Here is a 12,897-nt window from a genome sequence, read left to right as displayed (position 1 = left end):
ACCTCTATGTATGTTAATTCTTTTGATCCTCACAACCCTGGTGAGGTCGGTGAAACTTTCATCCCATCAAATGGCAAGCTGTTACGTCGCTGAGCTAGAATCTGAAATCAGGGCTCCTGCCTCCTGCTGCTTCTGAAATGCTCTCATGGGTACAGTTTACCCACTGAATCCACTGCTTGAAAGATATAATGGATGCTTATGGGCTGCCTCTTGTGTGCACTAAATGGGCCCAGATAAAGGTGGTTTTGTTGTTTTCTATTATTTTCCACTAGTTGCCTGTTTCTACTGTTGTATCTGATACCTTTCAAAGTAGGCTGTCTGGGTGAGGACCAAAGGGCTGCTTTTTCTACAGAAATTAAGTGTCTGGCCTTGTGACTCCATTAACAAATCTCCTGCTGCTCTGGTGCTTGTGGCTTGTGCTGGAGCAGAAGGAAACTGCTATAAGTTTGGCCTACATGCCAGCAATTGTGCCAGTGCAGAAGGTCAAACTAATGTAATTATCAACGCACCTGCCTTAAAGGAGTTTGAAGAATGCCTCCAGTGGGCGGCTGGACATAAGCCCTGGGCTGTCCACATACTTCTTTAAATAGTCAAACAGAAGTGAAGAGCTCAGAGACAGGGAGAGCCAATATAGCTGTTGAAGGCCTAGGAAAAAGCAACATAGGACAGTTGTCCATGTGAGACTCTTTCTAACATAGCAGTTAGAGCTATATGGTCAGTTCAGAGGCCACAGTGTGAGCCTGGCAGAAGGAAAAGCTTGGTCTATGTCCTTTACCATGGTGGATGGCTAAATTGACTGTCACTGAACATGCTTGGTGAAGTGGTGAGAGAAGTACCAGGAACTTAAGGAAATGGAATTCTGTAAAGCAACCTGGCCCTTCTCTCTAGGTCTAGAACTGCCACTACTGAGAACCACTAAAATAAGTTCAGCTAGACAGATCTATGAGAGTTTTTGGCAAAAGACTTAGATAAGATAGCTGGGTTTAAGACAACATGTGTGATTCCAGATATGGTATACCAATTCAATGTTTGGTATTTTAGACTAAGAAATTCGCTGTGTCTTTCCAAAGATTTCGATCAGTTTGCATAAAGAAAGCAAGGTCTGTCTGGTGTTTAACTGAGGTTATGACTAAGTGACCTAAATCTGGTTTGGGGCTAAAATTCTGGTTTGTCCAAATAAAGTCCAATATTCCCCCAACCCTCAGAGCAATCACAGTGATGGTGTGAGGAGCCTCTGCAAATATATGACCGAATACTTCAGAACCATACAGTCAGAGATCTGGCCATATTGAAATGCTTTATACAGACAGGAATAGACAAGGGGATTTCTGACACACTCATGCTTTGGATGTATCAGTATAAGACAGTATGTGAGGCTGTGATTCTGCCAGGCAGTGGGGAACAAGCATGATTTATCTGCTGGCAGATCAGTCTCCACTACACCTAATCATTCTTTTATCTAAGTGCATCTTGATCTTCTCAGTCCTGGACATCAAAGTAGTCAATTACTGGCTCCTTGGTTATTTTCTGAAAATTACAGCTGCCAGGATTCCTGAAAAGCAAACAAAGAATGATCAATCTTTTCTTCTTTGGAGGAAACAGATGCAGGTCTTCAGAACGTTAAGGATTAGCTAATTTACCATTTGTAAAGCTTTGATAAGATAGGGGGGAAACATGAGCTGGTAATTGTTGAAATTTGGTGATGGGCACATAGGTGTTCACTATATTAGAACTAGTCTAAGAATAAGTCAAGCAAGGGCAGGGGCAGGGGAGACAGCATGCCATAAATAGGCCAAAGACTCCACATGGTTATGTCTAAGTGGACAACACAGTCGTGGCAATATCTTGGAACACCCCTCACATTTCCAAAGCCTCTGCCCATGTGGGTATTCAGATTGTGCTGACTAGAACATGGAGAGGGGCTGGTCCTGGGGAGCTACATGGCTCCAGATGCTCCTGGCTGAGGCTGTGTCCAATGGGCAACACCTAGCTATCCTGTCCAGTCCCACAGAACAACAATTTGCTATGACACTGCTGGTGACCTTGTAAACTGCCCTAATCACTGGTCCAGAGATTTTGTGCAGGAAGCCACAGTGGAGGCACTGCTAGGACTTCCGTGTGGAAGGTCAGAACAAGAGTAAGAATCCCTCTGGGCTTCAGAGTAACTTTCAGTCGTGGTCACAGTAGGGCATCTGGACTCCCCTCCCAACAAAGGAGAGGAAGAGAAGGTTGCATAGTGCTCCCTCCCTGCTCCTGTCTGAGAAAACATCAGGCAGACTTGATCCTTGCAAATTTGGTTTTCTTTTCTCTTTAAATCATGAACACGTTTTTGTTATAAAAATTATTCAAACTATATAGACGTAGACAGAGCAAAACATGAAAGGTTCCTCTCACCCCCGTGACTGATAGCTGTTACCCCCAAACCTACTTCCATCTTCAGAGTAACTATCGTTAACCATGTGGTGTTCTAGTGCTAAACCATCTGGTGTGACAGACTGAATCTGTTGCCCAGTGTTAGCATCTACATTGTACAAATTATGTCCAGGGACTGCTCTCCCCGGAGTGGAATCTGGTATCACAAACATCAAACTTAGGACCCCACTGACTCGAACAATGTGTCTGACACCTCAACCAAACCTTACATATTTGAGCATGGCATCCCAAGGCCAGGCCTGAGGAGGCCACCAATGGCTGGTGCAGCCTGGGACAGTTCAGCCCCTGTTGGCTTCTCTGAACAGACAGGCCCCTTTGGAAAGCAGCTGAAGAATCCTTACTTGTCTATCTGATGTCTGTGATGAGGAATCGGTGGTGGAGGCCGTGTCTGCATTTCTCTTTCAAGCACAACTGTCAGCGTGGTAGGAGGGCAAATGGACTTCCCTCTGAAAAAAGTCAAAATACCAAGGATTGAAAAATGAGAATCGTTTGTGGAGATAGGCAGACAGCTAGAAACTCAGTCTCGACACTGCTGAGTACCCTCTGGTAGGACCTGTCTCCTCCCAGGTGTGGTCACCTGCATTTAACCCTCGTCCCTTCCACCCACCTCTGCTGGGCCTGTTGCCTGCTTCCTCCCATGTCACATTTGAGTGTTCTTCACTGGGAAGTTATTCCTGTTCCCTCAGGTTCTGACAGTGATCCTAGGTCCTGTCTATCCCCTCCTGGCTCCCATTACTCTCTCAGTTTCCTCTGATGGCTAAACACTATTCATAGGGAATGCCTTGAATCAGAGTCCAGCATTTGTTTCCCTCAGGCCAGGAGGACAGAGCCAGGAAGAGGTCAGAGGGAGGATCAGGGGATAAAAGAGGAAGGGACAGATGTGATGGGCAGGCATCCTGCCCAGGCCTCCAGGGTCTGTTCCTTCTGCCTGAAGAAATGCTGCCTCCAGCGTCTGCTGTGGATCTGGGCAGATGTGAGGCTTGTGCACTTTGAGTGTGTCTGCCCTATGGACTGAGGCATGGGCTTTGCTCTCTGGCTCAGGCCTTTAGATCATCTTACAAGTCCCAGGGAAGCAGATTTTCCTTCTATTCTTCTAAGAGGGAGACTGGAAGTAAGAAAAACAAATATGGATAGACCCTACTTCTTGGGTCCAGTTTGCTCTGCTGAGGAGTTCAGCAAGATCTTGCTGTAACAGCAAGATCAACCTACCTAGAAATTCCCATGGTAAACTACTGGGCCACCCTGAGACAGGGTTTGTATAGTAAAGGCAGATAGGTGCTCAATTCCATTCTCTAATAGGTTGGTGCAAAAGTAATTGTGGTTTTAGCATTGTTGAAATTTGCTGTTTGATATTGGAATACATTCTTAAATAAATGTGGTTATGTTATACAAAAAAAAAAAAAAAAAAAAATCAACCTACCTGATGGCAGTGACCACGACATTGCGCTTTGGTTCACTATCATAGCTCACGCTCTCAAGGCCATAAACTTGGGCCAGATCATGGATAATCCGGCGGTGGTCTCTGTTCATGGGAGGGAAGCAGTGGCTTTTCTTGCTATTCTTTCCCTGTATTGAGGGAAAAGATGACTGAATGAGATCATCTTGAAACAGAAAATGCTTACAACTAACCTTTCCACCACAAGAATAGTGTGTGTTAGTAAGAGGGGACTGAATTTTAGAGGCCCATAGCACACAGGATTTCATTAACTGTCAAGCAAACCCAGAGAAGTTCAGGAAGATGGGAGCTGATGCACTTCTTTCATCTACTGTGTGAGCCATAAGAGCAGTAGCTGGACAGGGTGAGGGACAAAGAAACTCAGACTGACACTGTAATTGTTCCTTCTGACAGGTCCAATAGCTGGGGAGTGAGTGATATTCCCAAGACATGACTAAATAAATTGAAGACTTATGAAATAAGAAAATTTCATTTCCTATAAAATATGTTCTACTCTAAAAATCATACAGATACAGACATATAAACAAGAAATACATTTGCTCAGGTTTCTTAATTAGGAGAGGAACAATGCATTCCATATTTTCCTTCATGTTAGTATTCTGTTGGGAAGTGATAAAAAAAGGGAGAAAGGAATGGGAAGGGGGTAGGGAAAACCATCATCCTTAGATATGCAGCTCAAGCTCAAGCAGCCATCTCATCCTCACTCCCAGGTCCCACTGACTGAAGAGGAAGACGATGCAGCACTGGCAGCTTCTGACTAAATTAAAGACTTTTTCACTGGCCGGGCACAGTGGCTCACACCTGTAATCCTGGCTCTCTGGGAGGCTGAGGCAGGTGGATTGCTCAAGGTCAGGAGTTTGAAACCAGCCTGAGCAAGAGTGAGACCCCATCTCTACTATAAATAGAAAGAAATTAATTGGCCAACTAATACATATAGAAAAAATTAGCTGGGCATGGTGGCGCATGCCTGTAGTCCTAGCTACTCGGGAGGCTGAGGCAGGAGGATCGCCTGAGCCCAGGAGTTTGAGGTTGCTGTGAGCTAGGCTGATGCTACAGCACTCACTCTAGCCTGGCTACCTCCTTGACAACCCTGGCCGCCTCCAGGACAGGGGCCTTGCTCTCCTGAAGGAGTCTACCTCACTCTCTTTAGTTCCAGTCATACTACTTTTATCCTTCCCCCAGGGTTTCTTTCCTGCCTTTGGGATAACAAAGAGCCCGTGTGCTCTCCTATCGTATCACAGCCATTCAAACATGTGAGGGCTTTGTGTGTCTTCCTAAGTGTCCCATGTAGTCACTCAGCTATCACTAGTGAGCACCCTTGCCAAGTTTCTCTACCCATTCTTGGGCACTTAGCCAGGATTTTTGTTCACATTTGATTGCATATCTTTTCTGCAATAATTGAACTAGGAGAGGCTTCCATAGATAGGCTTTTGGGAAAGAGAAGGATCCTCAAGGAAGTAACTTTTTCCTACAACTACTCTAGGCTGACAGTGTTTCTGCAACCTGATTTTTTTTTTTATCAAGGTAGCCTTAGAGAAATGTCGAGTGGGATTTTGACTTCAACCTTATTCACAGCCTCCACAAGGGTTTCCATTTCCTTCTCGATGTCACTGACAAACTTTAAGTCCTTCCTGAAATGAAAAAAATCACCACAGTTAATTTCATCTGTTCCTGCCCTTCTGGGAACCTCTTCCATCCACCCTTTGCCTGTAGAGTACAAACAATGGACAATGTTGACAGAAAAACTGCAGAGGTCATGAATTGTCCGATAACAGAAGGTCAACTGTGATGAAACAAAGGAAGATCAAAAGAGAAAATAATTATGAGAAAAGAGAAGACAAAAGGAGAAATAACCATCAGAGGGCCAGGAGACAGGAGGAAAATAAGAGCTGTTACTGCTCCAAGTGAGAACCCATGGGAATGTGAGACCTGGGTAGACAGAGGTAGAATGAAGCCCAGAGATATTTCAGTTCAGTCTAGTTCAGCCTGAAGACTTATAAAACAAGGCTCAAATTCTTACCATATCCCCATCCCCATCCCCACCTCAACTTTAGTTCTTTAAGGGTATAGTTTCGAGAAACCAAGAGAAGGCTTACAACAGATAAACAAACTTGAACTGGCTTATTCACAGAAGGAATACATATTAGTCACTAGATCTTAAGAGACCAAATAATCTTATAAGCTTCAAGTAAGAAAGTAGGTAACAAGTTACATACCTGGCATCTTCTTTCAAACTATCACTGAATTTTGACCCTGAAGAACGTATATTGAAAGGATCAGAATCATCACTGATATGAAATGCCTCTGCTAACCTCCTGCAAGTGGGAGAGAAGTATGCAAATAAAAGGAAAGGAGTAGGAGGGAAACTACCTTATAGTTACAAAGAATTATTACCACAGCCTAAATTTTTTTTTTTTTTTTTTTTGAGACAGTGTCTCGCTTTGTTGCCCAGGCTAGAGTGAGTGCCATGGTGTCAGCCTAGCTCACAGCAACCTCAAACTCCTGGGCTCAAGCAACCCTGCTGCCTCAGCCTCCCGAGTAGCTGGGACTACAGGCATGCGCCACCATGCCAGGCTAATTTTTTCTATATATATTACTTAGCCAATTAATTTCTTTGTATTTATAGTAAAGACGGGGTCTCGCTCTTGCTCAGGCTGGTTTCGAACTCCTGACCTTGAGCAATCCGCCCGCCTTGGCCTCTCAGACACATCCTAAATTCTTTATACATTATTTATCTCATTTCAGTAAAACAGATTATTAAGGAAAGAATAACAACAATTTGGGTCAAGATGTGGTATTGTCTTCATTGAAGAAAATAAATAAAATAGATATGTGGGTCTAAGCAAGCCACAGGCTGAACACTGTGGACTTGGATTATTTGGGAAGAGAAGGTTGGGGGTGTGAGATCACTGGGAATGGTTGGTCAATGGGGATTGACATTCTCTGAGGCTTAATGTAAACATAAAGGACATAAAATAGACATATAAATGTTAAAATTAATATCACATTATAGAAAATCTGCCATTAACAACAGAAACACTGTATTTTAATATATTTATTTTTTATGTTTTTATGGCACATTGTAATTGTAAATGTTTATAAGGTACAATTTGATGTTTCGATGTTACAATACATATATATGTTGTATAATGACCAAATAGGTGTATTAGGTATATCCATTACCTCATACATTTATCATTTCTTTGCAGTGAGAACATTCAAAATCCTCTCTCCTAGCAATTTTGTAATATACTATACCATACACCTTACTGTTAACCATCATTACCCAACTGTGCAACAGAACACTAGAACTTATCCTCCTAATTTTAACTTTTTACACACTGATCAAGTTCTCCCCATCTTCCCCTTTCTGCTCCTCAGTCTCTGATCATATATAGTATTTGTCTTTCTGCATCTGGCTTATTTCATTTAACATGACTGGATGGTCCATATATGTTGTTGCAAATAACAGAATTTCATTCTTTTTTGTGGGCAAATAGTATTTATTCCACTGTGTGTTTGTGTGTGTATTCATATGTATATACATATACACACACATACATACACACATATACACCCTATTTTCTTTAAATAATCTTTTTTATTGATACATAATATTTTATATATTTAGGGGTACATGTGATATTTTGTTATGTGCATAGAATGTGTAATGATCACATCAGGGTATCTGAGGTATCCACTACTTTGAGTATTTATCATTTCTCTATGTTGGGAACAATTCAAGTCCTCTCTTCTAGCTACTTTGAAATATAAAATACAGCCGTGATCGTATAGTGGTTAGTACTCTGCGGTGTGAAATATAAAATACATCATTGTTAACTGTAGATACTCTATTCTGCTATTGAACAACAGAATTTATGCCTTTTATCTAACTGTATGCTTGTACCTATTAACCTACCTCTCTTCATCCCCCCTCCACATGCTTCCCAGCCTTTAGTATCTATCATTCTACTCTCTACCTTTATGACATTAACTTTTTTAGCTCCTACATATGAGTGAGAGCATATGATATTTGTCTTTCTGTGCCTGGGTTATTTAACAACACAATGACCATCAGTTCTATCCATGTTGCTGCAAATGATTTCATTCTTCTTTGTGGCTGAATAGTATTCTGCTATATACCCCATTTTCTTTACCCATTCATCTGTATTGACACCTGAGTTCATTCCATATCTTGGCTATTGTAAATAGTGCTGCAATAAACATGAGTGTGCAGATATCTTTTTGACATACTGCTTTCATTCCCTTATATACCCAGTAGTAGGAGTGCTGGATCATATGGCATTTCTATTTTTAATTTTTTGAGGAACCTTCATACTATTTTCCATAGTAGCTATACTAATTTAAAATCCCCCAAACAGTTTCCCTATAATTTTTTAAATTTATTTATTTTTTAAAATTCTTTATTAGAGACATGGTCTCACTATGTTGCCCAGGCTGGACTCAAACTCCTAGGCTCAAGGGATCCTGCCTCCTCATCCTTCTGAGTAGCTAGGACTATAGCCATGTGTCACCACATGCCTGGCTTGCCTATCATTTTAAGTGGCTGCAATTGGTATATATAAAACTGTTTCAGGCTGGGGATAGTGGCTCATGCTAATCCTAGCACTTTGGGAGGCCGAGGTGGGTGGATCATTTGAGCTCAGGAGTTCGAGACCAGCCTGAGCAAGAACAAGACCCCATCTCTACTAAAAATAGAAAGAAGTTAATTAGATAGCTAAAAATATATAGAAAAAATTAGCTAGGCATGGTGGCGCATGCCTGTAGTCCCAGCTACTTGGGAGGCTGAGGCAGTAGGATTGCTTGAGCCCAGGAGTTTGAGGTTGCTGTGAGCTAGGCTGATGCCATGGCACTCACTCTAGCCTGGGCAACAAAGCGAGACTCTGGCTCAAAAAAAAAACAAAAAACCAAAAACCAAAAAATCATGCCGTACACTATAAATAAATACAATTTTTATATCTCAATAAAAAATAAATTAAAAAAAAATATTTTTTTTTTGAGACAGAGTCTCACTCTGTTGCCCAGGCTACAGTGCCATGGCGCCAGCCTAACTCACAGCAACCCCAAATTTTTAAATTAAATTAAAAAAACCTGTAAGTTTCCCCCACTTCATTGTATGATTAGCAGTTCTCATACTACTATTTGGTTTTCACACTTACTGTTTTTTTTTTTTTCGAGACAGGGTCTTGCTCTGGGCTGGAGTGCAATGGTGTGATCATAGTAGCTCACTACAACCTTGAACTCTTGGGCTCAGGCGATTCTTCTGCCTCAGCCCCCTAAGTAGCTAGGACTATAGGCATGTGCTGTCAAGCTCAGCTAATTTTTAAAAAATGTTTTGTAGAGACGAGATCTTGATATGTTGCCCAGCCTGGTCTTCAATTCCTGGCCTCACAAAGTGTTGAGATTATAGGCATGAGCCACATAGTGCCCGGCTGCACACATACTGTTTTAATAGTTCATAATCTTCTAATTATGTATTTCCCATAATTTACTTAAACATTCCACATTTACGTTTAACAATTCCCTAGTTTCTTAATATTATAAATGACAATTAATATATCTGTGCAAGAAAATTTCAAAATAATTTCCCTGGAAAATGTTTCCAGTTGTGGGGTTGCATGAAATGGACATAAGACTCTTGATCAATGTGGCCTAAGTGGTCACTAAAAATGCCACTTTGTGCTTATCTGAATCTCATGGCATCTCACCAACATCCAGTTATTTATTTACTTTAAATAGAATTCAGCTTAGCACTTAGTACAGTTTTAATCTACACTGTGACAGATGTCACTTGCAAGCTTAATGTCCATAAGAATCTTGTTCATATTGCTAGATTTTCTAATTTTTCAAGAGAGGCTTACTTTTCAAATTTTCAAGAGAATTTTTAGGGGGAGATTTTTTGATGTTATGATTAGTTGGCTACCAATTCAAATTTAAACATCAATGAAACCTGTCTGTTGGCTGAATTTAACCTGCTAGTTCTTGATTTATGTAATGTGTGTGTGTGTATATTTATATATAAAACTTTAGATGACATTTTCTTTTGAAAATTTGCATTTCTTTTTTTTTGAGACAGAGTCTCTCTCTGTCAGCCAGGCTGGAATGCAGTGGCTGGATCACTGATCACTGCAACCTCGAACTCTTGGGCTCAAGTGAGGTCTTATATTGCTCAGGTGGTCTTGAACTCATGGCCTCAAGTGATCCTCCTGCCTTGGCCTCCTGAAGTACAGGGATTACAGACATGAGCCACCACGCCTGGCCCATTTCTTTTTTTTTCTTAGATTAGTATGTATTAAGAAAGAATCTTTAGGCCGGGCGCTGTGGCTCACGCCTGTAATCCTAGCTCTTGGGAGGCCGAGGCGGGCGGATTGCTCAAGGTCAGGAGTTCAAAACCAGCCTGAGCAAGAGCAAGACCCCGTCTCTACTATAAATAGAAACAAATTAATTGGCCAACTGATATATATATAAAAAAAAATTAGCTGGGCATGGTGGCGCATGCCTGTAGTCCCAGCTACTCGGGAGGCTGAGGCAGAAGGATCACTCAAGCCCAGGAGTTTGAGGTTGCTGTGAGCTAGGCTGACGCCACGGCACTCACTCTAGCCTGGACAACAAAGCGAGACTCTGTCTCAAAAAAAAAAAAAAAAAAAAAAAAAAAAAAAAAAAAAAAAAAGAAAAAAAAAAAAAGAAAGAATCTTTAAATAGTGGGGATCATTATGTCATCACTAAGATTGAAGAGAAATTAAAAAGACTTTAGAAAATAGAAGCCAGTTCTAATCACTAACTAACATTTACTGAGTATCTACTATGTGCCAGGCTCATGTGAAGACCTTTACATTTACCAGTTATAATGTATGAACCCTTATAATAACTCTGGAAAGTAAATAATATTATTGTCACCACTTCTAGATTTTTTTAGAAAACTAAGGTTAAGAAGGAATATGTGACTTGCCCAAGGTCTCATAGCTAAGCATTTTTGTGATGTTAGGATTCAAATCCAGGCAATCTGACTCTAGAGCTCTGGCTCTAGCTGGTATATAATACTGTTTCTCAACTACACAAAGTGCATTTCCATGTTTTAGAGGCCTTCTATGTATTCACTACAGAGTTTCTCAATACCCAGGACTCCTAACTCACATTTGGAGTTGAGAACACTAACACTGTGACTAATGGTTCCTAAAGGGCACGGGTTTTGCCCAGTACTTACAGTACTTTCTTAAAAAAATTTCAAGGCAAGTTATAAGAATATTACAATGAACTTTTACATACCCTTCTCAATTCTCCACTATTAACATTTTACAGGGCAATTTCTTTTAATTACTCTTTGTTGGAATCAGAAAGCTTGCCAGTTACTGAGTAAATGTCCCTTAATCTGATAAAGAGTAACTTACCGCAAATTAAATATGTTTGCCGTAAGCAACTTAATAGTGAAATATTTAAAGTTTTCCTTACGAAATCAAGGATTAATCAGTATATCTATTATTACAACCTTCCACTGAACGATGTAATTAAGGCCCTAGCCAGTGCAATAAGGTAAGACAAAGAAACCAAAGAATTGGAAAGAAATAAAACTAATATTATTAGAAGACATGATTGTATACATGCAAAATCCAAAAGGATCAACAAACTAGAAATAAGTGAATTTAGCAGTTTTGCTAAGCAGATCAATAAACATCAACTGTATTTCTAAACACCAGCAACAAGCAATTAGAAAATAAAAATTTAAAATACAAGAAAAAAGGCCGGGCGCAGTGGCTCAGGCCTGTAATCCTAACATTCTGGGAGGCTAAGGCGGGTAGATTGCTCGAGGTCAGGAATTCAAAACCAGCTTGAGCGAGACCCCGTCTCTACTAAAAATAGAAAGAAATTAATTGGCCAACTAATATATATAGAAAAAATTAGCTGGGCATGGTGGCGCATGCCTGTAATCCCAGCTACTCGGAAGGCTGAGGCAGGAGGATTGCTTGAGCCCAGGAGTTTGAGGTTGCTGTGAGCTAGGCTGACGCCACGGCACTCACTCTAGCCTGGGCAACAAAGTGAGACTGTGTCTCAAAAAAAAAAAAAAAAAAACAAGAAAAAAAAAACCATTTATAACAGCATCAAAAACTTCAAAGAGCAAGGAACAAATCTATCGAAAGATGTGCAAAATCTACATACCGAAAACTATAAATTATCATTAAGAAAAATAAAGGAGACACGAAATGGAAGGATACACTTTGCTCATGGATTAGAAAACTCAATATTATAAAGATGCCAAATCTCCCCAAATTGATCTACAAATTAAATACCAACTCAATCAAAACCCAGCAGATTTCTTAGATAGATATTAGCTAAAATTTAAGTGGAAATACAAAGGGCCAAGAATAGTCAAGATAATCTTGAACAACCATGTTTGAGGAGATATACTACCAGATATTAAGACTTGTTGTACAGGTAAAATAATTAAGGCACTGTGATACTAGTGCAACGGAACACAGTAAGCTCAGAAATAGACTCACATATATATGAATACTTGACTTATGACAAAGGTGGCACTGCAGAGTGCTGGGTAAAGGACAATCTTGGTACTGGTCAAATGAATATTCATATGGGGAAAAAAACCTGAGTTGCAAACTCTCCTTATACTATATTTTAATAAATCATTCCAGGTCAAGTGGAGATCTAAATGTGAAAGGTAAAATAATAATGCTTCTAGGAGGGAGGAGAGCATGGGCAATATATATAACCTTAACATTTGTACCCCCATAATATGCTGAAATAAAAAAATAAAAATAAATAAATAAAATAATAATGCTTCTAAAGAAAAAAATGCTTCTAGGTAGTAACAGTAGATGACCTTAGGATAGACAACATGACCTTAGGATAGATAAATTTTTCTGAAACAGGACATAAAAAAGCACTCATTAAGGAAAAGGCAGACAAACTGGGCAAACTAAGATTAGAAACTTCTCTTTATTAAAACACATCATAAGAGAAAAAAAAATGAAGGT

The 12,897-nt window shown here is 40.3% G+C and overlaps 1 protein-coding gene across 2 annotated transcripts in view; it reads right to left on the bottom strand.

Moving 5' to 3' along the window:
* Positions 1–1,278: 1,278 nt before the first annotated feature.
* NFX1 (nuclear transcription factor, X-box binding 1) overlaps positions 1,279–12,897 on the bottom strand; it is an 84,284-nt gene continuing 72,665 nt past the window's right edge. For both annotated transcript variants that reach the window (XM_076008799.1, XM_012770166.3), the window contains exons 20-24: positions 6,106–6,204; positions 5,454–5,520; positions 3,854–3,999; positions 2,775–2,879; positions 1,279–1,552 (exon numbers count right to left, since the gene is read on the bottom strand). In XM_076008799.1, coding sequence (XP_075864914.1) covers positions 1,480–1,552; positions 2,775–2,879; positions 3,854–3,999; positions 5,454–5,520; positions 6,106–6,204 — 490 coding nt within the window. In that variant the 3' untranslated portion in view covers positions 1,279–1,479. The remainder of the gene's footprint in view (positions 1,553–2,774; positions 2,880–3,853; positions 4,000–5,453; positions 5,521–6,105; positions 6,205–12,897) is intronic.

The sequence above is a fragment of the Microcebus murinus genome, chromosome 12 (genome assembly GCF_040939455.1).
Source record: "Microcebus murinus isolate Inina chromosome 12, M.murinus_Inina_mat1.0, whole genome shotgun sequence".
NCBI lineage: Eukaryota > Metazoa > Chordata > Mammalia > Primates > Cheirogaleidae > Microcebus > Microcebus murinus.
This window is presented reverse-complemented; position numbering and strand designations above follow the sequence as displayed.